The sequence below is a fragment of the Mytilus edulis genome, chromosome 3 (genome assembly GCF_963676685.1).
Source record: "Mytilus edulis chromosome 3, xbMytEdul2.2, whole genome shotgun sequence".
Lineage (NCBI taxonomy): Eukaryota > Metazoa > Mollusca > Bivalvia > Mytilida > Mytilidae > Mytilus > Mytilus edulis.
Window position 1 is genome coordinate 47,787,052 of NC_092346.1, and position 26,726 is coordinate 47,813,777.

Genomic DNA, 26,726 nt, shown 5'->3' on the forward strand with positions numbered 1-26,726 from the left:
TTATTCAATATATTTATAAAGCTAAAATTATTGGATATCACAAGCTATCCGGAATATTTTCTGATACACATGAAGATTCTATATCTTCAGGTTTCTCAGTTGTCTGCCTAAATGACAATGTCTTAAAAGTTCTTTGAATTTCTGGGAATTCCTCATCCTCATTGGAAACCACAGAAACGAATTCATCACAGGTTTTGCTAGAAATATCATTTGGTTCAGTATTATGCAAAACAGTCTTATTGCAATTTCCTCTTTGAACAGAAGAATCAGTCTGATTTGTATCTGCATTTAATTTTTTGTCAATATACGAATCCTCCAAATTATGGTCTGCCTCATAGGATCCATCTTCAACGGGTTCAGTAAATGTTTTTTGACTAGAATCTTTTGAGGCATTCTGATTTTGAGACTCGTCCACAGAGTTTATGCTACTTGCCCCTATACTTAAAAATGTCTTAAAATCTGAATGGTTTTGGTGATATTCTGTAGTTGAAAGTGTTGACATTTGACTTTCTAATATCAAATTTTTCCCGCCAAAACCCTCTCCACTGTTATTGGTCAAATTGGAATCAGTCCTGGCTTTGACATCTAACGAATCAGCTCTATCATATTGGCCGCGGTTTATTCCAAATTCACTAAAATCAACAAGTTCTGTGACCTTCAAGCTACTATCTATAGCATCAATGTCATTGAAAAGGTCAGATTTATCCGAGACCGGATTTGATATTTTGAAAAAGTTGTCGTCTGGTGACGGATGAAAATGAATCTCTTCTGAATCGTGGTCCTCCAGAATTTGTCTGTTGGCATTAGAATTTGCAGAACTAAGATTTGAAAAGCTATCATTTTCTCTTTTCAACCTATCGGTTTTGGTTCCTGCCAAAACGTTTTCTATTGTGACCATATCAGTACTGTCTGGTGCACTTAATCTACCTCCGGAAGCTAGAGAGCTATGAGTGTCAATATCACTGTAGTTTTTATCTTTAATATCACTATTTGGTTTGTGGAGTCTATTCTGGTTTTCACTGAAAAAATGAAAAAAAATAATCCGTTACTTCTATTCTAATATCCATATCTATGTATTAAAATATTTTACTTATACATTTTTATTATGAATATAATGTAAGATTTGATTACATGTTAATGAGACTGTATATAGAAAAACTTTGATTTATAAACATTGAATCAATTTATGCTACATTTAGACTCAAATTTTTTTTTTCTCACATTCTGATCGTGCACAATTACCTTCAAGTTGTCAACTTTTCAAGAGAACATGCACTATGATTTTTAGAAAGAAGACACTATCAGACTACTTCAACTTGTAATTTTACAAGGAAATATTTACAATAGATGATGGATACAACAATGAAGTGATGAAAATAGTTTGGAATAGACTTTTGGATAAGTTGTATGATTTAAATAGATAAGATTTGCATTATTTGAACAATGAGAATTTTCATAACAATAACTTCATGTTCCCTTTTGTAAACTTAGAAAAAAATGCAAGCTTTTTGAAGCAATTTGGACATGATTTCAGTTACTACATGAATAGCATAAATTAAGAAAGACATAGTAGACAGCTGTTACAAGTTTATTTATGTTATATGTTAATTCAGCAGTGAATGATGTTTATAATACTTACCTTTTAGTCTTCACTGTTAAAGACCATATCATTTATAAATGAGTTTTTACTATAAACTATTATTAATATTTTATATACTTTCTTTATATTGAGGTTTTCTAGAAATAGTTTATAGGAGTTCTTGACAGTTAATAGTGTAAATTAGAGCAGGCCTGCTTAAAGAAGTGGTAAAGAACCTGGGTCAGGGGTGTATCCAGCCATATGTCCATTCAAATGCATTGATTGTCCAAAAAAGATGGTGTCCCAAACCCTGAATCAGCAACTGGGGGTATATTTAATTAAATATATAGGAGTTGCATATTTGAATTTTAATAGACTTTCAAAATGAGAGTTGCCTTGCATATTCAAATGGTTAACAAATTGCAATTGTAAACTAATTTACATGGAGTATAACTTCTACAAGTTTACATAGCAATACATCTTTACTGACATTTTGAAGAATTCAGAGCATAATAAATGGGACCTTTCTGCTATTCTTATAACATGAAAGTAATTAAATTTTTGAAAGAAAACTGTTCTGACTTAGTAGAAGATACTGACAAAAAAGATAAGTAGACAAAAACATATTACATATAATATGGAATAAATGATAAGTGTATCCCAATGAATAACCATAACTTACACTTTAGTTCCAAGTCGAAGTTCTAATAATGTTTTGATATTTTGTAAAGTGGTCCGTAAATCAGCTGTCCCCATTCCACAATAAAATCTTAGCTGAAAAATAATAATGATATATCTATATATTTTTTTCCAATTCAGGAAATATATTATGGGCAGGACGTATGATAACTATTTACCGGTATGCATGATTATTATTTTTTTAATTCATACTTTGGTTCTTGTTTGAATTGTGCCACATTTTGTAATCCAGTGGCCTTTTATAGCTAATAATACGGTATGAAGACTGATTTTTGAGGACTGTATGATGACCATGAGTGCTTATATCCAAGTCCTTTGATCTTTGCTTGATAGTTGTTTCATTGCAATCCTGCAAGATAGCTTTATTTTTATACAGTTATTGTTTCATCAATACAGTTGATGTATTTTTATATCTAGACTTATTATATTAAAATTCTATTTAAATATCTTTGTGTACCGTATTTGAATGTCCTTTGAATCAGTTCTTGCAATATGAAAAGTGCCAACTGCTGTCTTCTAAACAACTTTAGTGTAGTTAGTTTTATTCTATTCTTATAAATGGCAAAATATAAAAGGTTCCGATACCAGAGAAGGCATTTTGAAAATGGGATAATCTCCAACAGAGGAAATTTTTGAATATCACTTACAAATTTCTACATACATTGAAAAGAATTTGACAGTTGACATCCATCACTAGTTGTGATTACAAAGTGCCTTCTCTGAGTCATATGTGTGTTTTTATGGAACAGCTCTAGCTAAAAATACCATTATTACTTGACATTACCTGACCAATATCTTTGTTCAGCAAATATACACCATAGTTAAAGTAAAACTTTTCTTTGCCTTTTGAGTAAAGTGGGAATCTACAAAACAGTATAAAAATCATTTTTTCTGACAATGGGTCATTTAAACATTACAATTCTACAGAAGATATATAAATTTCAATTTAATAGATATAGGAAGATGTTGTGTAAGTGCCAATGAGACAACTCTCCATCCAAATAACAATTTATAAAGTAAACCATTATAGGTCAATGTACAGCCTTCAACAGGTAGCATTGGCTCACACCAAACAATAAGCTATAAAGTGCCCCAAAATTACTAGTGTAAAACCATTCAAATGGAAAAACCCTCGGCCTAATACAATAGCATTGGAAAACATTAAACAATTTCAGTTCCTGGTGTGGTTCCAGGGTTCCATCTTTAAATAATGATGTGTACATTGTAAACGCTGGAAAAAAAATATGCTTTCAATCTTTCTTCAATAATAGAAATTTTGAAGACTTTTACTGCATGACCAATTTGTATATTAGCCTTATACATAAGTCTTTTTTTTTAGCTTTTTAAATTGACGTTCAACTAGAAAAATTTAAATCAGTTTTTTGTTTTGCAGTAAATAGCTGTTCTAGCCAATTTTGTAACAGGACAATACTGCTCTGCTAAAAATGTAAAAATAGAAAATGTTTTCTGTTTTTCCAAATGCCTTCATTAACATTTCTATTTTAGGTGTGTTGATTCTCATACACACATGATCACTATGGTCATCAATGAGCTGATATTTTAAGTAATACACTGTTATGGAGGAAGTCTTCATTGTGTTAATGCAGAATGTTAGAATTAAATGAATAGAATTTTGTAAAAGTGAATATATAAATATGAAAAGTGCTTTTAAGTCATATCTAATACGTCTGCAAAAACCTACGTATTATCTTTATCTGTTAGCTTGTGGTGTATATGGTCCATGATTTGTGACCTTGAACTCCTATGTACTATAGGATATCTCAATGGTACATCAAGAATGTGTGACATCATTGTTACCATGTGAGCTGTGTAACCAAGGGCAACAGCCACCTGTGTGTCATCACAACCTACAAATTATAAATTATTATTTTTGGGTCATTTTTGCTTTTTAATACAATGGGCTGTTCCAAAAAAAAACATAAATAGGACAAAATGAAAGTTCTTTGTAATTGAGAATCTGTCTCTATAGGTGTTTAACAATTGTGGAAGTATCTTCCCTTGGTACAGTACCCTGTATGTTTAAATGGAACAACTCATATTTACTATGTATTTTGATGTACTCATTCCATGAGTAAGAACTCATGATTAAGCAAGAGTAATGCATAAAAATATCAAGTTTATTTTTTTTTCTTTGAATATCTGTATATTTTTTGTTGAACATTGCATTCACAAAGATTTTCGAATGAGGTGATCAAATGAACTTGCTTTAAAACTAAATTTGTACTCTTTAACAGTTCCTACTTCAAATAACTATTATTTTCCAGTTCATAAAAAATATTGACAAACTAACATAACTATCATAAATATATGTACCGTGAAAATTCTCAGAATCAGGTAACTTGACATGACAAATAAGCAAGTCTTTCTTTTTGTTCTACAAAATAACATGAATAATCATTTTCTTTATTAGCAAATATCATTCCAAATTAAATTTGTTTATAAAATTGATAAGCTATTAGTTTTAGAAAAATCTTTTTTTTGTTGTTATTTCCAGGTTCACAATTACGGTAAATTCAGAAATTATTGTGAGGTTTTTATTATTGTGAATAATGCAACTGGGTGAGGATGGCAATAATAAAAACTCTCATTTTGATATATAATACATATGTAACAATGCAGATGATCTTGAAATCGCAATAATAAATCTCGCATTGTTGTCCATTCTTTAATAATTGCAATCATAAATGCACACAATAATTTCTGAATTTACAGTAATTCTTTTTCTTTTTGCCTGATAAAGCAACCAGGCCTGGGGTAATGGTAATTTGTAATTGTAATGCATTGTAATATTACATTTTTTGGATGTAATGCAAAGTAATTTGTAATGCACATTTTCTGCATTACAATTACATGTAATGTAATGATTACTTTAGTTAAAAATTGATGTAATGCCTCCATTACAGTACATTACTTTTCATTACAAATTGATAAAATAGATAAAATTGAAGAATATTGTATAATAAAAATAAAATATTAACAAAAACAAAAGAAAGTATGGAATAAAATTTTTGTCACAGTTAATTACTGTATTAAATAAATTACATCAATCTTTAAAACACACATTAAGGTAAGAAATATAAAATGGTAAAAAATATCAAGTCTTTGATCTTGGTTTCTGATATTTGTTTAATATGATATGGGAATATTTTGGTGTTTGGTGGTCTATGAAAAATCTTATAAAAAAAATTATCAAACAAAACTATAAAGATCAATGAAAAAAAAATGAAGATGAAAATTTCATAATTCTATACACACCTTACATGTATTTCAATGAAATATTGAATATATCAAACAACATTTTTAAACCAAACTGTGGTTTGGGTCCTGTCTGTGTTGTTATTTCACCTAATTTAATATCACAATGTTTTTATTGCAATCAAATCTTCTCAACTTATGTTTGTCCTCACAGAACCCTTAGGAATTTCACAAGATAATCCTTTAATGACACATTTATTATATTCCTTTGAAATCCTTAATGATGTCTTAATGATTAAGTGATCAATGTTAGAAACAAAATTATATGATAATTTATTTATTTTTTACCACCACCTAAGAAACTTGAAAGTGACTTTTTCAGTTTCATGCCTCCTACTACTCAATCAAAGGGTATAGACACAGGTACGGTGCAGTACATGATGTTGACATCTACTTGTCTGAGCCATGTGAAGAAATTTCAATCAATGCACTGGAATAATGGAAGTCAAATTCAGTGTGCCTTTCTTCTTTGGCTAATACAGCTATCAAGTATTTAGCCATTTCCCACACATAAGCTCCTGTAGAAAGGCTTTTAAGTATTGCCGGAAAGGTGTACAGAACTGATCGCTGTTCTCTTAATGGCATCACATTTAAACCACTTATGATGATAAAGTGCACATATTAATTAACCAGTATTTGAAGTCTATGTACCTAACACTGTATACATATGTACATATACCTTTGTTTTTGAAATGCTTTTTGTTTTTATATTGAAAAAGTAATGTGTAATGTAATGCATTACACAGGCAAAGTAATTATAATGTAATGCATTACATGTGAGAAAAAATGTAATTGTAATTGTAATTGTAATGGAAGAATCACAAAGGAATTGTAATGTAATGCATTACATTGCAATGTAATGGCCCCAGGCCTGAAAGCAACTCTTGACAACTTAATTCCTTACAAAATGAATGAAAAATTGTTGAATACAAATCTTTTTATGTGTACAAAAAGTAATTCTTCTAAAAGGAAGGCATTTCATTTATTTAATGAAAAAACAAATAAAGCCCATAAACAATTAAATGAACTTATAAAAGAGAAATTAAAACTACTTTAAAGAATACAGGTAAACACGTGTTCCTATATGCTTTTGGGTTTTATGAAGTGATGGCTGGTAGATTTTGTGTCGTGAATACATGCACATTTTCTGTGTCCTTTCATCTATTGTGCAGAGTTGTCTCATCTTCTTTTGATATATAAGCCTTCTTTCCCTCACCAATTAAAAATACCCACATTTCTAAAGTATAACATGTTTTATATTTCTGTTCTTTCCATAATTTGCTGACATATTTGAGCCAAGTAACTCATAAGTACAGTGGTCAAAAACGTCCAGAGTCCACAACGTAATGATTTCTGATGTAAATCAATTTACATATTTAAGCATACCTCTGTAATAGGATAAACATAGGTTTCTAACTCGCTAATTAACTGTTTTCTTCTTATCTTCCACTGGGCTTCTTCTTTGATAAAATTTTCTCTGTAAATATTCAATCATTTCACACAATTACAAGTACATACATATCTACTAAAAGGGTTGAAATCTTGACAAGTCGCACATATATCTCACTGCACTAAGTTTGCTTCATAATATATCTTATAAATACATGTATATATCAAAAATAATTTCATTCACTTCCCCCTCTTTAATGTGTACTAAATTTAAGTTATCAATAAATAATCATAATAGAATGTCTGACCACAATTAAATGTAAGTGTTCCATGGAAAATCAGAAATTTAGATAACTGTTTGGCATTAAAGTTCCAACTTTCAACAAAAATTAAGTTAACAAAATAAAATTTAAGCCCCATCTCCACTGAATATTACGTTAATTGATATACTTTTTGCCTTCATACACCAACCTTGTTTGATTATAACTTTTCTTGCTCTCACTCAAATCTTCCCTCTTTTTCTTTAACTGAAGGAATCTTTCATTTATTTCTTCTTCTGAAAAGAACAAATTAATATTCAATAAAATGTTACTACCATGGAAACTATTCAAATGTGTATATATGGATATGGTAACTTAATAGAGTATTTACATAAGAACAGGGTTGTCTCCCTTGATATTTATCATACCATATAATATAATATTTCCTTTTTTTTATGTGTGTATTAGATCTCTTTGTCAGCTATAACTCTTTCTCAATATTTATGTACATATGCATTTATATTGTTCATTTTATGCTCTTTGTGAGTTTTCTTGAATAAATAATTTTCTTGTATACTTGTACAAGTCATCTCTGACAGGCTAAAGCTCTGCTCTAGGATTTTATTTAATTCTAGTTTTTATACTTCTTCAAATAATGATAATTTATTAAAGATATACAAGCTAACACAAATGCAGGCCTGAAATGTAGAAATTTGGTTCTACTTCATTATAATATTCACCAAATTAACAAAGTCATTCTGAAAAGAAGGCACCATCCTAAGAGCTGACCTCTCAAACTATAGGCAGATACATTCATGTTTGGTATATTTTATTTCTAAACAGTATAAACAAACAATAGACAGATACATTCATAAAATTGAGAATGGAAATGGGGAATGTGTCATAGAGACAACAACCTGACCATAGAGCAGACAACAGCAGGTCACCAAAAGGTCTTCAATGCAGCGAAAAATTCCTGCATCCGGAGGCGTCCTTCAGTATATGTTTGGTATATTTTATTTCTAAACAGCATAAACAGACTAGTTTAGTATCAAACTAGTTTAGTATCAAACTAATGTGTATCATTTGGGAACCTCTGGGATTTGTAATTCTCTAGACTTGAATTCTGAATTTTGAACTTTGTTTTTACAATTTTTATAAACATACTTTTGACAAAAATAGCTTTCAGAGTATACAAATCAAATCCATTTTTGTTGATTTCTGTTCATATCTTGATTTGTTCAGAGCAAAAAAGGTAATACATAATAATTTAACATGGCCTTGTGCCTATTTTTAATATTCTCCACCTTTCTTTTGACTGATGTTTTTCTGTTTATCCAGATCATCTTTAGCTAGCTGTAGTCTTGACATCTGCCACGTTAACTCACTTCTCAACTGTTCTCTTTTCATAATTAAAGCTTCTCTACTTGATAGCTGAAAATAAAATTATATTTACTTTAAGGGTACTATTCATTGGTTATAACTATTTTTGGACTTAGTAAAACCTTTATTCTATTTAAGAAAAGTGTTGAAAAGTAATGAAGTTTATAAGTATATAAGTTACTTAATCTTTTATGCAGAAAAATATTGTATTTGTTATCACAAGTTAAAATACCTCAACATTCCACAGAAATTAAGTGTGAGTTGAAAACTAAGAGTATATTTACAAAATTAAATGAACCAACATTATACCTATCCATTTTTGAAAAAAATTGAATATGTTTAACTTAAGACGTAGACATTAATTGTGTCTTTTATCAAATATCAATGTGTTTTTGTCATTTTGGGGATTTTATGATAATCTGTTTTAAATTTATCCCTTATTTTCTGGAATGCATAGCTTGACATACCGTAAAGAGAACTACCTATTGATGAAGACCATATGGTGATCTATAGTTGTTTTTTTATGTTGTTAGGTTACTGTCTCATTTTTGTAATTGTACACCAAACATCTATTCATGTAACAATTGGATTACTTGTATCATTCTATAAAACCCAATTCCATTTTTATAATGTCTAAATAAGTATTTCCACATTGAAATCTTGTAAGAATACTGAAACGTAGTGTCTTTACAACATGTACAATAAATTACACGAAATTTATTTATTTATTTATTTTCACTTTCAGTACTATTAAAATTCTGATGATATAAATTTCATACCTTTTGTGATTTTTCTTGAGATGACAACAGTTTATCTTCAATTTTAGTATGAAACTTGTTGACAGTAGCCTGGGTCTGTTTTGTTGCTCTCAGCACTGTGTAAATTCTGTGAAACAAACATTTAATGCAAATTCATAAAGAGATTAATTGAATCTACGTTCAATTGTTACATAAAAATGCAATTAGTCATTCCCCTTTCATTCATACTAATTCCAAAGATTATAAATAAATTTTATTCATCCAAAATATGCTATGACATTATCAACTATCTACTTAATTCACTGTATAAATATTGGGTCTACTAGTTGTATAAATGAGGGGGGATAGGACCTTTATTGGGACTCCGCGATCGGGTGTTTTTTAAGCTCGGCATCTTGGGATTGACCCTTTCTGGATCCGGGAATTCTTTTTTTTTCAGATTTCAGGATGTTAGGATTTATTTGATTTAATTTCGGGACCTCAGGATTTTGTGTTTTTAAGCCCAGGATTTCGGGATCAGGAACACTCCTAGTCCTATCCCCCCTCATAAATAAGATGGGCAGAACAGCCAATTTTTGATATTAATGCCTATGTGCTAAAAGTAGGTATACTGCAATTATACTGATTGACAATATATGGGTAATCATATTAATATAATATCTATAATCTAAAAATCCAAAAATTATTAATTTCATGATATACCTCAAAATAATGTCAGACATCAAATCTAGTTTGTTTCCTATTAATTCAAAAATCTTTATAAAAACAAAAACAAAATCTTTCAATAATTCTTTGTTTGATGCTCAGGAAAGTACATTCTAAATGATTCAAAGAAAAACAACTTCAAAATGAAATGCCTTTCTATAACATTATCAAATTTGGAATCATATGAAATGTGACTGTACAAACCTGGAAACAGAAGTGGCCCTGTAGGAGTTTCTGACTGCAGACGAATCTATATTCATCATATTTCCAGATAACTCTGGTTTCTAAAATGGTAAACAAAAAATTGTTCATATAAAGCTGATTAAAACTATCAAGATTTTTAAAGTGACTGGTTTTTTTTTAACTTTTTTATTTTTTAAATTTTTGTTCTGATTAAAACTTGACATTCATTAAGAAAAATGAAACAGTCGGAAAGAAATGAAATGTCATTAAAAATTTACATTTCAGATTAATATTTAAAAAAAACAGAGTTATGTCAGATATCTGTATTACAGAAATGACTATCATTAGAAATTCATATGTCTAAAATTTTAGCCATTATGTTAATGCCTCTTTGACCCAACATGTCTTTTTATTCATAAAATTTAACAATAAAATTTTTTTTTAAACATGTTGTTCCCTAAAAGTAAATCACTGTTATAATCCTGATAGAAAGTTACATGAAGATATATGTAAATAAACATCGTCTAAAAATCTTTATGTGCAATTATATTGTGAGCTGTGCAAGCATGGTTTTCTATATTGTAATACTTGTTTCGTTAAGACATGCTTTTATTCATGCGTCATGGATGAAAAAAACCATCTTTGGGCAGAAAAACTGGCAATTTTTGTGAATTAATACCTACTATGGGCAGGATTTAAATTAACAACCTCAGTGTCAACGGGCTAGTGATAACTGTGTGTAGATGCTACTAGGACCACTTGGTCACCAAGACCTCTAAGAGTTTTGGATACTAAGTATTTTCTTTAAGGAATGTTAAGAAACTGTGTACTTCTGTGACTTACCTTTGTCAAGTCTACTTCAGGAGCAGCAAAGTATTTGTCAAACATTCCAAATATAAGAGAATTAGAAGCATACTTTACTGTGTCTTGTTGAAGCTGAAATGAGACCCAAAAATAAATCAGTATGAAAAAGGAAATCTTTTTAAAAGGATATTAATAGTAAGCAACATATATAAAATAAGCAACAATTTCGGTTCAAAATCTACTCGTATAAAAAAATGTTAACCTTGACTTTTTTTGTAGAGTCGTAGTAAATGTAATAAACTTTTAGTCTATATATACTCGATAATGGCACCTCTTGAATTTCAAAATTTATTTCATTTTGTAAGAAACATCACTCTCATATTCACCATAAATGGAAGTCAATAAATAAGCTTACGGTCAACATTCTATAAACAAGGATGTGTCCAAAGTACACGGATGCCCCACTCGCACTATCATTTTCCATGTTCAATGGACCGTGAAAATGGGTGAAAAATATAATTAGGCATTAAAAATAGAAAGATCATATCATAGGGAACATTTGTACTAAGTTTCAAGTTGATTGGACTTCAACTTCATCAAAAACTACCTTGACCAAAAACTTTAACCTGAAACTCGCACTTTCATTTTCTATGTTCAGTGGACCGTGAAATTGGGATCAAAAGTTTAATTTGTCTTTAAAATTAGAAAGATCGTATCATAAGGAACATATGTACTAAGTTTCAAAATGATTGGACTTCAGCTACATCAAAAACTACCTTGACCAAAAATTTAACCTGAAGCGGGACAGACAGACAGACGGACGAACGAACGAACGAACGAACGGACACACAGACCAGAAAACATAATGCCCCTCTACTATCGTAGGTGGGGCATAAAAATTATGTGTTGCATATTTGTTTTTTGTTCAATTTTTACATAAATTAGGTCGTTAGTTTTCTTGTTTGAACTGTTTTACATTGTCATTTCGGGGCCTTTTATAGCTGACTATGCGATATGGGCTTTGATCATTGTTGAAGGCCGTACAGTGACCTATAGTTGTTAATTTCTGTGTTATTTTGGTCTCTTGTGGAGATCTAGAGTTGTCTCATTGGCAATCATACCACATCTTCATTTTTTATATTTATATAATGCAAATCATAAAATGAATCTGATTCCTTGTTTTTAATTGTGTAAATGTTAGTTTAATCTGAAATCAAAAAAATAAATGTAAGTTGTCAGAATTTGTCATAAATGCACCCACAGAAAGATTTTTTTAAATATAAATGTGTTATATGTACTTGAGTTATCAAGTAAAAAACATACCTTGTCTGCGAAGAAAACCAGTCCCATCAGATTTACATCCCAATCAATCAACAGGTCAAAGTTGTCCTTTATACCAACCCATACCTTCACTACTAAGACTGGTCCATTATTAAGGAATATATCATATTAGATTAATCAAAGGACAAAAACACTCTGGCAAAAAAAATGAAAATATGTTCCTGTCTGCCTACCTATTGTTTAATTTTGAAAGCATTTTTTGCATGATAACTTTTGTGAAGGGAAGTAAAGAATATAGGAAATTAACTTTACCACCTGCATTTGAAAAATATAATTTACTGAAGGCTTAAAGGGGCTCGCGGGTATAAATTAATTTTTCTTTAGTCCCCTATTGACGACAAAGTCGAAGGGGACTTTAGGTTTGCACTCTGTTCGTCTGTCTGTCCATTCGTGAGTCCAGCAAATCAGTTTTCCTCTTTTTTTCTTCATGCTTAAAGATATTGATTTGAAATTTGGTGTATTGTTTTATCATGACAAGTTACTAATCAAGTTCGAATTTTGTTCTGGTGTGATGATTTTATGCAGAGATATGGTCCTTTGACTTAAAATATTAACTAAAATCATCAGTTTTTGAACTTATTTTTGTCATTCTTGAAGATATTGATTTGAAAATTGGTATATAGATTTATCATGACAAGTCACAGATCAAATCAAAACTTTGTTCCGGTCTGATGATTTTGTACAGAGTTATTGTCCTTGGACTTAAAGGGAGATCATTTGAAGCTTTTTTCAATTATATGTACATTTTAAAAGTCATCTGGGGCCAAAATGAATTGATTTTTTAGTTGATTTTTGTACCATACGATAAAATAACAACTAATAAAATAATAAATTAAAGGAGTAGGTTCAGTAAGACCCCTTTTTGGCCCCAAAATATAGCAGTTTTACAAAATTGTTAAAATGTAAATCTTTAGTTATTTATTGGACAGTAGAATGCTTCTGCTACGTAAATATAGGCTGTTTTTGACAATATACAATGCACATATATCCGGTACTAGCACCATTAAGTCATGCTAAATTACTGAAATCCTCATAATTCTAGCATTTTAGTTAAATTTTAGACGGTTTTCGTGTAAAACGAAAGTGGCCGCATTCGTGATCATCCTTAATATTGAAATGTAAGTTGTATTTTATGATAATACATAACATATATAAAGGTTGAGGATGAACACGGATGCGGCCACTTTCATTTTTACCAAAAACCATCTGAAAAGTGACATTTTTCGGCATATTAGGTAGATTTTTCATATTTGATCTTGAATCGGTCTGTCTCAGCAGGGCTCACGCTACCAGGCGACTTGGGCGAAGAAGTCGCCTTCCCAACCGTCACTTCGCTTTCCCCGACCCCCAAAAGCGAAAACAAGTCGCCCTGTTCTTAACGATACTCGCTTTCAGTCGCTTCCGTCAGCGGACATTTTCAATTTTTACCAAGTTGATGAAACATCAATTTTTTAGTGATAATTAAAGAAATTCAGACATAAACGATTCAAAATCTTTAGAAAAGAGGTTGAAGCATTGTCTTCGCAGTGTGTAGCATGTTATTTGATAAAAATACAACTTTTTATCACTTCGTGCATTTTGCAAGTTCCGGTACTTGTTACTCGAAAAGGTACATCAACCTAAATTTCAGCGGCAAAATAAAGTTTGTTACTTCATTTAAACGTGATAAAAGTTGTCTCCAGTAAATGTTTAATCCATTTATTGCATTAAAAACTTCATGTTCCTTTCCAAATAATTTGTCAAACATCGTTTATTTTTGTAAATTTTCTTGCATTCGTCCGCCATTGACCGATTTCTAAACTGTGGATCTGAACCGGACCAGCTATGACCGAAATCTGTACTTTTACAATAATTACTACGGAGGCACGGATGGAACAGCTGACAGAAGAATATTGATCCCAAAGGGAAAAATTACGCATTCCACACGCATTAAGAGACTTTTGGTTACATCTAATTGATTGGTGTATATAATTCCCTATATTTTTTATGGATTGTTTCAAACTATTGATTAAAGTTGCTTAACTCTGAGACTATTATACTAATATCAATATATTATGGCCCAGCTCTGAGACTACTATAACACTATAACTACTATTATAGTAGTCTCAGCCCAGCTTAATAACTTTTATATTTTTTTATGACAAACACTGAATTTCATACACAAGATAATTTTTAATTAAATTGTAATTGATATATTATAATTTCTTTACATTTTAAATTTTTTTTTTTTTTTTTTTAGTGCTAGATATTTAGTTGGTAGTTTCTCACAAGAACCTTAGTAAACTTAAACAACTTTTAATTTCAAATGTTACTTTACTTGTAATTTTTTTACTCAGATATGAATTGAACAATATAAAAAGAACATTATTTACATATGGCCCTTTATACTATTGTAAAATCCAAACATTGTAGCGCACCGCACGAATGAGCACTTCTCTTTCAAATCTCACCACTTCTCCCTATCAGTTTAAAAAAGAGAAGTCACTTCTCCCTATAATTCTGAAGTAGTGTGAGCCCTTTTTAATGACTAAATCTGTTAAAATCTTTCACATAAACTGATTAATTCAAATAACTTAAGTGTTTAAAAAGTGTCAAAATCTTTTGTCGGATGAACCTGAAATTTGAGGCCAAAATCGGTCCTTACCGGACCTACTCCTTTGTAATGAAAAAAATGTTTAAATTTTTGCTGAAATTTTTGTACCCTTGAGCCTCCTTCTCACTAAATCTAAACCAATTCTAGAAAAAGATACATCTTGTTCTGGTACTAATATTGTCTTCATATCTACTGATGTCAAAACTCTGCCATGTTGGATTCTACAATTATAATTATAAAATATATTTATTAAATATAATATACTTTAGAAAATCCAAATAATGAACCTTACAAATGAAAAAAAAATTAAATAAGAGTATCTGTTTCTCTTTTTTTTTTTTTTTTTTTTTAATATTAAACATATTTTATTAACAATCACCTGTTACATCAACCCTCAGTTGCCCAGGGAAGCAACTAAGGGGGCCCCAATTTTTACAGTCTCATTTGTCGGGGAAAAGCAAATGAGAAAAAAACTCCCACTATAAATTATTAACATCAACCTTTATAAATATTATCTATCCTTGTACAAATGTATATGTACCTGCAATCAATATCGATCTATATATCTATACATCTCACCATATATAATTATTTGAATAAAGTTTGTTTTTTATCTTCATTTATTTCTCACAAAGGCTACCTGTATTTATTAAGCAGTTTCAATTTTATCGTACATCAAGTCTTTTGTTATGTTAATTTCAATTACATTAAATTTCTGGTCGAGTGATCATTTACCACGTGCGATTTGTTAAAGGGATGTGTAGTTCATTCATAAAAAAAATGGATTAATGATTTGATTCCCAATAAGGATTAATATCAAAGATATGGTGAGTAAATATTTGTTTATAATATGAACCTGTTGATACAACATGTCTTATTACAATTAGATGATATACATGAATATATACACAACAGAAATTACATGTAGGGAGTTGCGAGCAGTGTACATACTATTATTCAATCAGTATCAAAGAGGTCATTGAACTGACCTGACCATGCAAAATATATATTTATATTTAAAAAATGTCACACATAGTAGAAAAGGCTTCGATTTTCGTATTCGGTTTAAAATATTTGAGCAGAAATTGCATTTCATGTTTTATCATATTTAAAATCACCAATTCACTTATCCCTTTCTTTTGATATTTTGCGATATTTCTAGTTTTCCAGATAACCCATTTCGTAATTAAAAGCACCATATCTAAAATTTGGGTATAAGATGCATCTGCATTAATGACCCCAAAAATTATACTTGTTTCCGATTTTTGTAATTTTTGGATATTTAATTTTGAACAAAATTCCCTTATTTTCTCAAAAATTTCCCGCCAAACGTCTTCCACCAGTTTACAATAAATAAAAAGATGAAATAGTGATTCTTTTTCATTGCAAAAGTGACACTTCCCGTTTGAGCGATTCATTTTTTGTAACTTTTCTTCAGTGTAAATTATATTATGTAGTAACTTCCATTGAAATTGTTTAATTTTCCTGTTAGCTAAATTCTTATTCAAAGTTTCCCAAATGTAATCCCATGGTAGTTCATTCCCAAAATGTAAATTCCACTTCAACTGACTATTTGGAGCTGTTTTATTCTTATAAAAGTATCTAATATCTTTAAGGCATAATTTTTTTGCATCAACGACAACTCCATTTTTTATAAATTGACAAGAATTTATTATTTTTATAGGTCCATCAGAATGACTATGTATACTAGAGTCTGTTTTTAAAACGTCAATTTGTTGAGGTGTTAACGAAGATTTAATGCGGCTATATTGTGCAATCCAATTCCTTTTATCTTTAAGACTGTTAAAAATATCAAGGGATGTTTTAAAGGATTTATTGTTTAAGTCCCATATATCTTTAATTTTTTTTATTCCACTGGAGGCAAAATTTGCATAATATAATGCATGTCCCTTGAACTTCAATTTACAATTGCCGAAAATATTTTCTTCTAAAAGGTCCTCTTTCGTGACCGATTTTTGGATTTTCTGTAAGTCAGTCCAGGAAATTAAAAGTTCTTTATAATATTTGGACATTTGTATTTGCTTAAAACATGTAGTGTCCGAACAAGAACATATAAAAAAGTCTGTATCATATTTTTCGTCTTGTGACGTTAACCAGTATTTTCCTATTGCATTCCATTTTTGTGTTTTTGAGTTGACAATACTGTACATACTTTTCACTTGTTTTGATTTAATAAAGTCCCTCAAGTTTATCATTCCTATCCCCCCCTTTTTCTTTCGGTAAACAGCACACTGTTCTAGCGACTTGGTTTGTTTTCCCATCCCATATAAAGGACCATATAATATTATTTATTTGTTTTTCGTATATATCCCGGATACCTCTCATTTCAATTTCGTATCCAATGACGGACAGTACAAAGGATTTAATAATTAAGACTTTTCCCGTAAATGTGAGATCTCGTGATTTCCAAACTTCCATACAGCATTTTATTTAATTTATTTTTTCTAACCAAATTTGATCTAAGTCCACCCCGTATCCATGTAGTACATTGTACCCCTAATGCTTTCACAGGACGCTTAGACCATTTAATTTTGTTAAATTTTGGTTTTTTATTTCGCCACTTGCCTAAATACATGCCAACAGTCTTATCCATATTCATTTTAGCCCCCGAAGCATTTTCGTACAGTTTTAAAGTTTTAAATGTTTCTTCGATAGACTCCTCGCTTTTATTAAAGAGTTGAGTATCGTCAGCAAACATATTTAGCTTTGTTTCAATAAAGTCCCCAGTTCTAGTAGGAAGTTTTATTCCTTTTATATTAGGATTGTTTCTCTTTAATACCTATTATAACTTAAGAATATTAGCAAAAAATACATTGGAAATCATCATTTAGGGGCAACAACTCTAAGAAGGATTAATTTGCAGGTTATAGCAATTACTACATATTTTGTCATATACATTTGTTCTTATAATATGAATAATAATTCAATGTACTTTTTCAAATCAACAGCAAGTTTTCTTGATAATGATAAGCTATAATCTTACAAACATTTTGCCGAGTTACTCACCAGAGATCCCTGTATCTTTTCACTTGTATAAAATGCTAAAAAGAAAATTTTATGATGCAATTACATGTACTATGAAAAATAAGTAGATTTCAGTTATTTTAAATAACTGAAATCAACTATTGTCAGCCTTGTACTTTTATCATGTTTATAGCAGATAACAAAATACTTTCTAATATAATTGAAAAGAAACCCCACAAAGGTATCACAATGTGGCTGATATTTAACACAACAGTCTCATTTCATCCATTAGCAAAATTAGATGCATACTCACTGTATGAATACATCAAAATAATGGGAAAGTGTGCTACATGTTGCAATAAAATTTAGAATGGAAACAGGGAATGTGTCAAAAAGACTGACTCAAACAAAGAGCAGAAGTCTACAGAAATCTTTTGCAAAGAATTTCTCTCAAACCAGTGCTAGGGACCGTCTATTACTTGCTGTGCAGTGAGTTGTTTTTTTGCTTCATGTTAAAGGCCTCACATAGACTTAAAGATGAAGAACATCAATAAAAGCCTGTTTCTTTGCTTTTTGTGTTTTTTTAGACTAATTAATAATAAGCATGTACTGCTTTTTAGGTCATGGATTATTACCTCATATATCTTTTGTTTATCTTTTTTATAATGAAAGTCAATCTCTTACTTAAGGCTTAAGCATGTTATTTTTCTTGATTTCACTCCTTCTGTTCAGTCATTGCATTGCTATTGCTTGATTTATACCCCACATATTGTTTTGTTTTATATCATTTTTTGTTTCAGTTGGAAACTAAAATAAGTAGTTAATCAAGTTAATTCCACAAACTCTAGGAGGGCTGGATAGGGTTTACAGCATCTAGGTGCTAAGGTGGGGATAGGACCTTTATCAGGACTCCGGGATCAGGTGTTTTTAAGCTCAGGATTTCGGGATTGACCCTTTAAGGATTCAGGAATTCTTTTTTTCGAATTTCAGGATGTAGGGATTTAAATTTATCAAAATTTGTGACCTCATTATTTCGTGTTTTTAAGCCTGGGATTTCAGGATCAGAACCCTATCTACCACCGTGACCCCTCAATCTAAAATAATGAGTAATAACTACAGAAAACTGGTCCTAAAAAAAAGAGAAAAATATGACAAAAATATAGTGAATAGAGAAAAATGGCCGAAACATTCAAAGAATGCATGAATGAAGACTTCCCCATCCAAACCTTTTATGTTACAATAAGTTATATTAATTCAAGACCATGGTATAACACTGTACCTGGAACATTTCTGTCTATATGTAGAGTGAAGTAGGACTGTAGATTGGTCAAGTCTTTTCCTTTGTGTCCTGGCCAACATAAATTTCTTAAAGCTAGACATCTTAAATGTCTTAGTCTTCTCTGAAAATAACAATATTGAAATTAACAACATATAGCTTTCTGTCATGTCTTTCCAGCCACTGACTATCTGTCCTTTGTTGACCAGCAAAGACCAGTTTTTATTGCAATGTCTTGTCCAAATTTTTAATAGACCAGTATTTCCTTTTATTTACTGAACTAAGGCCTATTCACTACTAGTATTGACTATTTTTTCCAACCTTGTTATAAATATGAAGTTATGGATTTCAAGCTTTATTTTACTTGTGATGTCATAGATAAATGTCAACTGTACCCTATTCATACTGAAACATTCATTCTTATTTTTATTCTGTAATTGATTTACTTGTATAATTTTTCTTAAGGTTTATGTACCCTTCTGTAGCCATTTTTGTACGAACTTTTCAAACTTCAATTGTATCAAAACTACAGATATAATGAATAATAGAGATAGGTCATTTTGTACATATTCCAAGGGGAAACTTGATGCAAAGCATTATTTTTTACTGTTCCATTGCATTTAATAGAAAAAGAGGACTTTGTGGCAAATAAATCAAGATTTTTATAGAAAATCCACAGCCTTTATCCTTCATGTCCTTGTACTCTCATATTTGGCAATTTGATGACTGATAGATATAGGATTATTGCATGCAGTGCTAGCATTGATTTCCTTAAAACAAGTTTATAAATGTAGTTATTGGTTAAGACAAGTATAAATATGGCCAAAATCAAGTACACCTTTTAGGGTGCGCTCGACTTTAGTGACTTAGCACGAGGTGTTTTGGAATTTACAGGTTACTTAGAACTTTTTGTAAAAAATAAACACTAGCACATCATAGAAAATCAAGTGAGTAATTTATGTTTCAAATTTTATAACAAAAATCTCTGTATTAAAGGCTGTGGATTTTCTATAAAAATCTTGATTTATTTGCCACAAAGTCCTCTTTTTCTATCAAATGCAATGAAACAGTAAACAATAATGCTTTACATCAAGTTTCCCCTTGGAACATGTACTAAATGGCCTATCTCTATTATTTATTATATCTTTAGTTTTGATACAATTGAGGTTTGAAAAATTCGTACAAAAATGGCTACAGAAGGGTACATAAACCTTAATGTTATTTTTTTAAATAAAATGTTACCCTCAGTACTTTGTAGACGTCATGGTATAGCTGTAGCCCAAATAATTATGAGACATTGACGTCTTGAAAGGCTATTTTGAATTTTTGCTTTGACGCCTTCCTGTGACGTAAGGCGTCACAGAAGAAAATATAATAGCCTTTCAAGACATCATACAACGTCATAATTATTTCGACTAGATACATGTATAGCTGCAGGACCATGGATCTTAGTCTCTTAGATCCTTATGATATTTTTTTGACAATTTGCACCTACATGTATGTTAAATATATATTTTAAATAAATCAAATCAGAAGGACCTCAGAGCTACGGTTCCGAAGCTAGATTTATATCGGAATAAAATGGAATGAAGAATAGCTGAAAGAAATATTTTTGGGAAGAGTCCAAATATTTATGATGTCTTGGAAAGCTATTTCAAATTTTTTACTTTGACACCTTCCTGTCAATGTTAGGAGCAAAGAAAACATATAATAGCCTTTCAAGATGTCATAATAATTTATTTGGACTATATACTTCATTTACTTTTAGCTAAATTATTATGTACACACTTTGCACAACCAGATGCACATTCACATGAGCCATGTCAGATTATTCGTATGAAAAGTCGCATAAGAAATTGGAAACCAAAATGTTTGTATCGTCGGTGTCGGTAATTATTTGAATATTGTTTCATTATTTAGTTAAGGTTCATCATAACCTTTTGGCTAAAATGGCCGTATTTATACCCCAAATTTTACTCTGAGTACAGACTAACCTATACACCTGCAACAGTTTTAAGGGATGGCAGGAACTAGATATATAAATTTTAAATGCATTTTATGTTTCAGAAAATTATAAACTTTTCTAGATTTTGCTATCCATTTTTTTTCGTTCCTGCAGAAGGTGCAAAAATTAACTAAGTAGTGAAAACGATTGAGAAGCTCCCCTCATATAATCAATGTTGTGAGTAGTATTGATTTAAATGGACAATAGATGGACAATAGACACCTGTAAACAATAGGTGATTTAACAGGTTTAAACTGTGTAACTGAGTGGACCGTATCAAACGAAACTCGGGTGTTTGTTTATTTTGCTATCTTCTGCAGACTGGAAAAAAATGAACATCAAAATCCAGGTAAGTTTATAATTTTCTGAAACGTAGACTTCATATAACTTTTATATATCTAGTTCCTGCCATGCCTTAAAATTTTCCTGGATGTACCAGTTTGTCTGTACTCATAGTAATTTTGGAGGTGTAAACACGGCCATATTTTTCAATTCCTTATGATGAACCTTAATTTGCAGCCAGAGCCTGTTTTTCAAATAAATTACCTGGTATGACGATAATTCGAAGTAGTTTCTGGCTACTTTAGAAGAGTTTTCCATGTTACAATATGATAACTACATTATTGATAAGGACTCGCTTGTGTTTATGCTTTTAGAGACGTATTTGTCAGTCTAGGGGAGTTTTCGCTTTCGGAAATTTACTCCGTCCACCATTTTAAACATCTCGATTTTGATCATGTGACCCAATGTTCTCCGATTGATTTCGCTAAATTGAAGATTGCTTGCACATATTTAGGGCTAAACAATCATTTAAAATCATCCCTTGATGTCTTACTACACTGGTAACGAAATCAAAACAATCAAATATACAAATAGTTGAAGATTTTTCGATTCCGAAGACGAGACTACAGATCATGTGATCGAATAAATTATCTACCGGAAGTTTAATAAGCAGACAGCAAACAGGTGCCCTAAGTTGATAAAAGTTATATTGTTTGAAACAACAATGAACTATAACATCATCTTTTTATAAAAGTAAATATATTGTTATGAGAAACAGTCATATATCTTTTATTCAGCAATCAGTTGACTATTGTAAAACTTTAAAGATAAACTCAATTGACAATAAATAAATAATATATAAATTTTAATTGTAGTACAAATTTGTTCAATTGTATTACAGTGTAATGAACCCCCATACTGCCATAGTCATATCACAGGCACTTGTTTATATCCATTGGAAGACCCACTATCAAAATATATTTACATAAATATACGTTGATAGTGGGTCTTCCAATGGATAGAAACAAGGGCCTGTGGCCATTATAATTACTGGATATCACACAGGTTCAAGAGCTCACCAGAGCTCATGTTTTCTCTGTTATTATGTATATATATGCCGACTCTAAATAAAATTTACTTACTTACTTACTTAGGTTCCTGTAAAATTTTGTTGTCATAAAACAAAATATCTGACACCACAAAATTAATAGAAAAGTGATTGTTGTATGACATCAAAAGTTCAAGCAGCCGTGTCAGCCAAGAATTGTGATAAGGAGTATTGATTAATAAATCCGTGCATTTATACAAATACAGTGGCGTCTCCAGTGTCTGCGTGGCTGGTGATATCGCCCAAACTTGATTATCTCATATCTGCAATGTATTAGACATAGAATAGGTCTTGTTATTGTTTTAGTCTTCCAAAGGGACAGAAAATATTAAAATCAATACATGTAATAAGTTCATGAGTAAATTTATTACTGGAATCCTATAGCTACAATTATAACCATATTTAGCCAATTTCCCATAAAAAAAATTACATCATCAAATAAAAGTTGTTTTTGTTTAAATCAAATTTAGATTAGATCTGTCAAAACAAATTTTGCTCTGCAGCATTGACAATCTGGTTCAAACTTGATTGTATTTCGTCATATAAATCATGCCTTTATTAAAATAAATATGCAGTAACTCACCAGCCATTTGTGGAACTCTCATAACAGAGTTTTTACTAATTTTGGACCGTCACATTTTCAGGGTCCCAAAGTAAGCCTATCCTTCAGAAAAAAACCTGAGTATTCCGACACACTGCTTAATCCAACATTATTTTTCTGTATCCCCAATTACACAGGTTACATAGTAATGTGAAGTCATACGTAAGTCATAGGTGCACAGATATTAATAATTCGCTTCACCAGTATTCATGGTATTGGCAGTAATTAATGCAGTTTTCAACATAAAAAGTCTCATTTAGAAAATCTAAGAGTAGAATTTTTATGACAAAATAATTCTGAAGTCTTGGAAAGCTCTAGTCAGTAGTCGGTACCCAGGAAAAAAAACATATATACAAAAATGGACCACTGATGAATGTCTTCTTCAAACTAAGCAAATGATATCTAATACACTTAATCCATTTTGGAATTCTGTGTTTGAAGCAAGGATGGCGAAATCAGAAAATCTCCATTACAGATTAGTGGTCACTCTGATATTTCTACGTCCCATTGTTACATTAAATTGAACTGAGAATGGAAACGGTGTATGCAATAGATAGACATCAACACAATCAAAAAGCTGAAACAGCCCAAGGCCACTATAAATAGCTAGATGTAATGCAGCAAAACAAAATGCAGTACCTGTAGAAAGCCATAGCTGGCCCCTAAACAATGATATATACTAGTTCAACACAAATGAAAACCACACTAAGGCCAAAAGAACAATATATGTGTTTCCTATATTACATGATCATCTTTGAAAAAAGTAGGGTAGGTAAATGTAGGTAGGGACTTATTTTTATTTTACCATTTTTTTTTCTCACATAGAGTCTATGGGAGGAACATTCTGCTTTAACAGTGCATATTGGAAAAAAATACACAAAAAAACGGGTACATAGGCTATTTTTTTAATTTGGCATAAACTTACAAAACATATAAATGAACCAAAAATTGTAATCCAATCTAATTAGTGATATTAGTAAGTAAGGATAATAAACTAATACTATTCATGCTTAATTAAGGACACAGTCTTAGCAATAATATAAATTGATAACTGATATTTTTCTACAACTTGGTAAGAAGTAGCACACAAAACAGAGTCCTTGAATAGTATCTCTTTGTATAATGACCACTAGTTTAGTGACAATTAAAACATGTACATCATATTATTTCAGATCAGAAAATAGAAAATGACCACTGCACAAGGAATAGACAAGATTCATGACTCTCATGGTTACCTGGTGCTAACTGATGATGGGGCTGTTCTAAGTGTGAGTTTTTTTGTAGTATTGGTACATGCATATATATTTGTTTTGCTTTTGTTGGAAAAAATTCTAACTACTAATTAAAGAAAAGAATAAAAAAATACATTGCATATTCGTTAGGAAAACAATTTTAACAGTACAAGTTTTAATCTTCCCTCATTTTTGTCCATCCTGCAACTTTTGTTGCAGAAAACTCAACATAGGGATAGTGATCCAGCGGCGGCGGCTAAAAGCTTTATATTTTAGTAGGTGGAAGATCTGGATGCTTCATACTTGGTATATGGATGCCTCATGTTGCAAAGTTTCCGTCAGTCACATGTCCACTGTCCATGACCTCATTTTAATGGTTCAGTGACTACTTGAAAAAAAGTTTAGATATTTTGTAAAGTTAAATTCTCTCTTATTATAAGTAAAAGAATAACTATATTTAGTATGTGCGTACCTCGCAAGGTCCTCATGCACGTCAGACAGTTTTCACTTGACCTCAACCTCATTTCATGGATCAGTGAACAAGGTTAAGTTTTGGTGGTCAAGTCCATAGATCTTTTAAAATAATGTTTGTGCAGACATTTCACATTTCTCATTTTAATATCAACTTATCAAGTGTGTCCACGTATGCACTCTATGTTTCCTGGTCCTATATTTGGTTGAAATCCAGACGATATTGTCAAATTTCTCGAAAATCTCTTATCTTGACCTTTTTGAGATATTAAAATCAACGTTTTAGAATTAAACTTTGACAAAAATAGCACCATTTAACTTTCTCATATATGTCTTAAAGCCAACTTAAAACAGTTTTTGTCTTGTAACATTGAACTTTATAATCATGGCCAAATATGGCCCTTACCGAACCTACTCCTTTATCAAAGATTAAGATATATTGAAGTGATGTGCACCTGCTATTATGAAATTGGGGAAACGGAAGAGTGGGGGGGGGGATGGTGGTGACAGTTGAATATGCTTGAAATATTTGCATGTGGATGTATAACTATCAATCAATCATTTCAACATTTCAAAGGTATATTATATTATCAATTTTAGTCAGGAGGAGACTTACAAAATGCAGAATCTATAGCTGAAAAAGTTCTGAAGCTAGTTCATACAGCAAACAGAATTCAAGTTACTTCAGACAAGAGAGATACTTTTAAAAGAATTTCAGGTATATACTGCTTAAAAGCTAGTTTAGATTTATCAAACACTCAGTAATGTATTTACTGTATTATGTAGGTTGTAAAGGCATAAAGTGCCAGTGCTATGAAATACTGCCAACACTTGTTGTTTGTTATCCATCATCTGCAAGCTTTTCACATTTTCTGGAATTGTTTAAATTGTTGAATATAACACTTATGTTCAATTATTTTTTTGTCTGATATGTCATTTCCGAGTTTGGGAATTTTGACTGTCAAATGAATTAAAAGCATTTTTTTTCAAATGCTATGCACTATCTCTTGTATGCTTGGCTCAAATTTTAGCATACTCAACTCTTTCTGAAAGTAGACTCCCTTTTGATATTAAAAAGATTTTCTGGTTTGTTATTCAAGAGTTACAAAACTTGGATGTCATTTAATACAATATTTGTACATCTAAGGGTATTCTGATGAATTCTTCATAGCCATTATGTTTGCTTCTGATTATATGCCTTCTTAATATCCAATTTCAATCTTCACAATAATGTTGAAGCATTTGTGTTAGGTGCAGCTGTTTATTGTCATATGTTTTATGAAATGTTTTGCTATAGGAATATAATGAAATATGGGGTAAAGTTCAACAACATTCTAGAGATCAGCTTATAAATTTATAAAGTTTTATTTTCATTTTACAGTGTTTACAAAATATGTCAAGCTGAAATTTAAAAGACTATCAAAATTATGCATTGACTAAAATGCTTATTTATGTTTGCTTTAAAATTAATTTAGTAAAAAATGTATTTTTTCTTACAGTTGTTTGGGAAAGTTATATGTATGTTATAACAGTTTCCAATCAGAAGATATATGTTAGTAAAAGACAGTATTCACCACAGGAGCCAGCAGTAGCATGATTGATTATATACTTTATATTATCTTTATCTCATAACTTGTAATACCGGTATCATAATCATTTTCTCAATGTTACGTATTTACAAAAATAAAGACAACATGTTTTCCACTAATGGTTGATTATTTTGATACCTTATCTTTTTCATAAAAAAATCTGAGCAGGATTAACAGGACCAATATGACTTGGAGCTAAACTATTAA

At 30.6% G+C, this 26,726-nt stretch overlaps 2 protein-coding genes across 2 annotated transcripts; one reads left to right on the forward strand and one right to left on the reverse strand.

Annotated features, from left to right (window-relative positions):
• On the reverse strand, positions 1–22,184 carry LOC139516675 (UV radiation resistance-associated protein-like). Its single transcript, XM_071306901.1, has 16 exons — positions 21,783–22,184; positions 19,235–19,355; positions 17,998–18,032; positions 15,128–15,191; positions 12,360–12,457; positions 11,076–11,168; positions 10,254–10,333; positions 9,366–9,471; positions 8,511–8,637; positions 7,415–7,499; positions 6,941–7,031; positions 4,613–4,673; positions 3,981–4,146; positions 3,063–3,141; positions 2,262–2,353; positions 1–1,019 (listed from the first exon to the last, which is right to left on the reverse strand). The coding sequence occupies exons 1-16, from the start codon at positions 21,834–21,836 to the stop codon at positions 38–40; spliced, it is 2,334 nt and encodes a 777-aa protein (XP_071163002.1). The 5' UTR covers positions 21,837–22,184; the 3' UTR covers positions 1–37.
• On the forward strand, positions 22,141–26,638 carry LOC139516676 (ragulator complex protein LAMTOR4-like). The gene is made up of 4 exons (XM_071306902.1): positions 22,141–22,271; positions 24,400–24,495; positions 25,531–25,648; positions 26,430–26,638. Exons 2-4 carry the CDS (start codon positions 24,415–24,417, stop codon positions 26,525–26,527), a joined length of 297 nt encoding a protein of 98 aa, XP_071163003.1. The 5' UTR covers positions 22,141–22,271; positions 24,400–24,414; the 3' UTR covers positions 26,528–26,638.
• The last annotated feature ends 88 nt before the right edge of the window (positions 26,639–26,726 follow it).

Coding starts and splice junctions, on each gene's coding strand:
- LOC139516676 (XM_071306902.1), top strand. CDS start 24,415: ATGACCACTGCACAAGGAATAGACAAGATTCATGACTCTCATGGTTAC. Junction 24,496..25,530: donor ATGATGGGGCTGTTCTAAGT/GTGAGTTTTTTT, acceptor TATCAATTTTAG/TCAGGAGGAGACTTACAAAA. Junction 25,649..26,429: donor TACTTTTAAAAGAATTTCAG/GTATATACTGCT, acceptor TTTTTCTTACAG/TTGTTTGGGAAAGTTATATG.
- LOC139516675 (XM_071306901.1), bottom strand. CDS start 21,836: ATGGAAAACTCTTCTAAAGTAGCCAGAAACTACTTCGAATTATCGTCA. Junction 10,334..11,075: donor CTGAAGTAGACTTGACAAAG/GTAAGTCACAGA, acceptor TTACCATTTTAG/AAACCAGAGTTATCTGGAAA. Junction 9,472..10,253: donor AGGGCCACTTCTGTTTCCAG/GTTTGTACAGTC, acceptor TTTGTTTCACAG/AATTTACACAGTGCTGAGAG.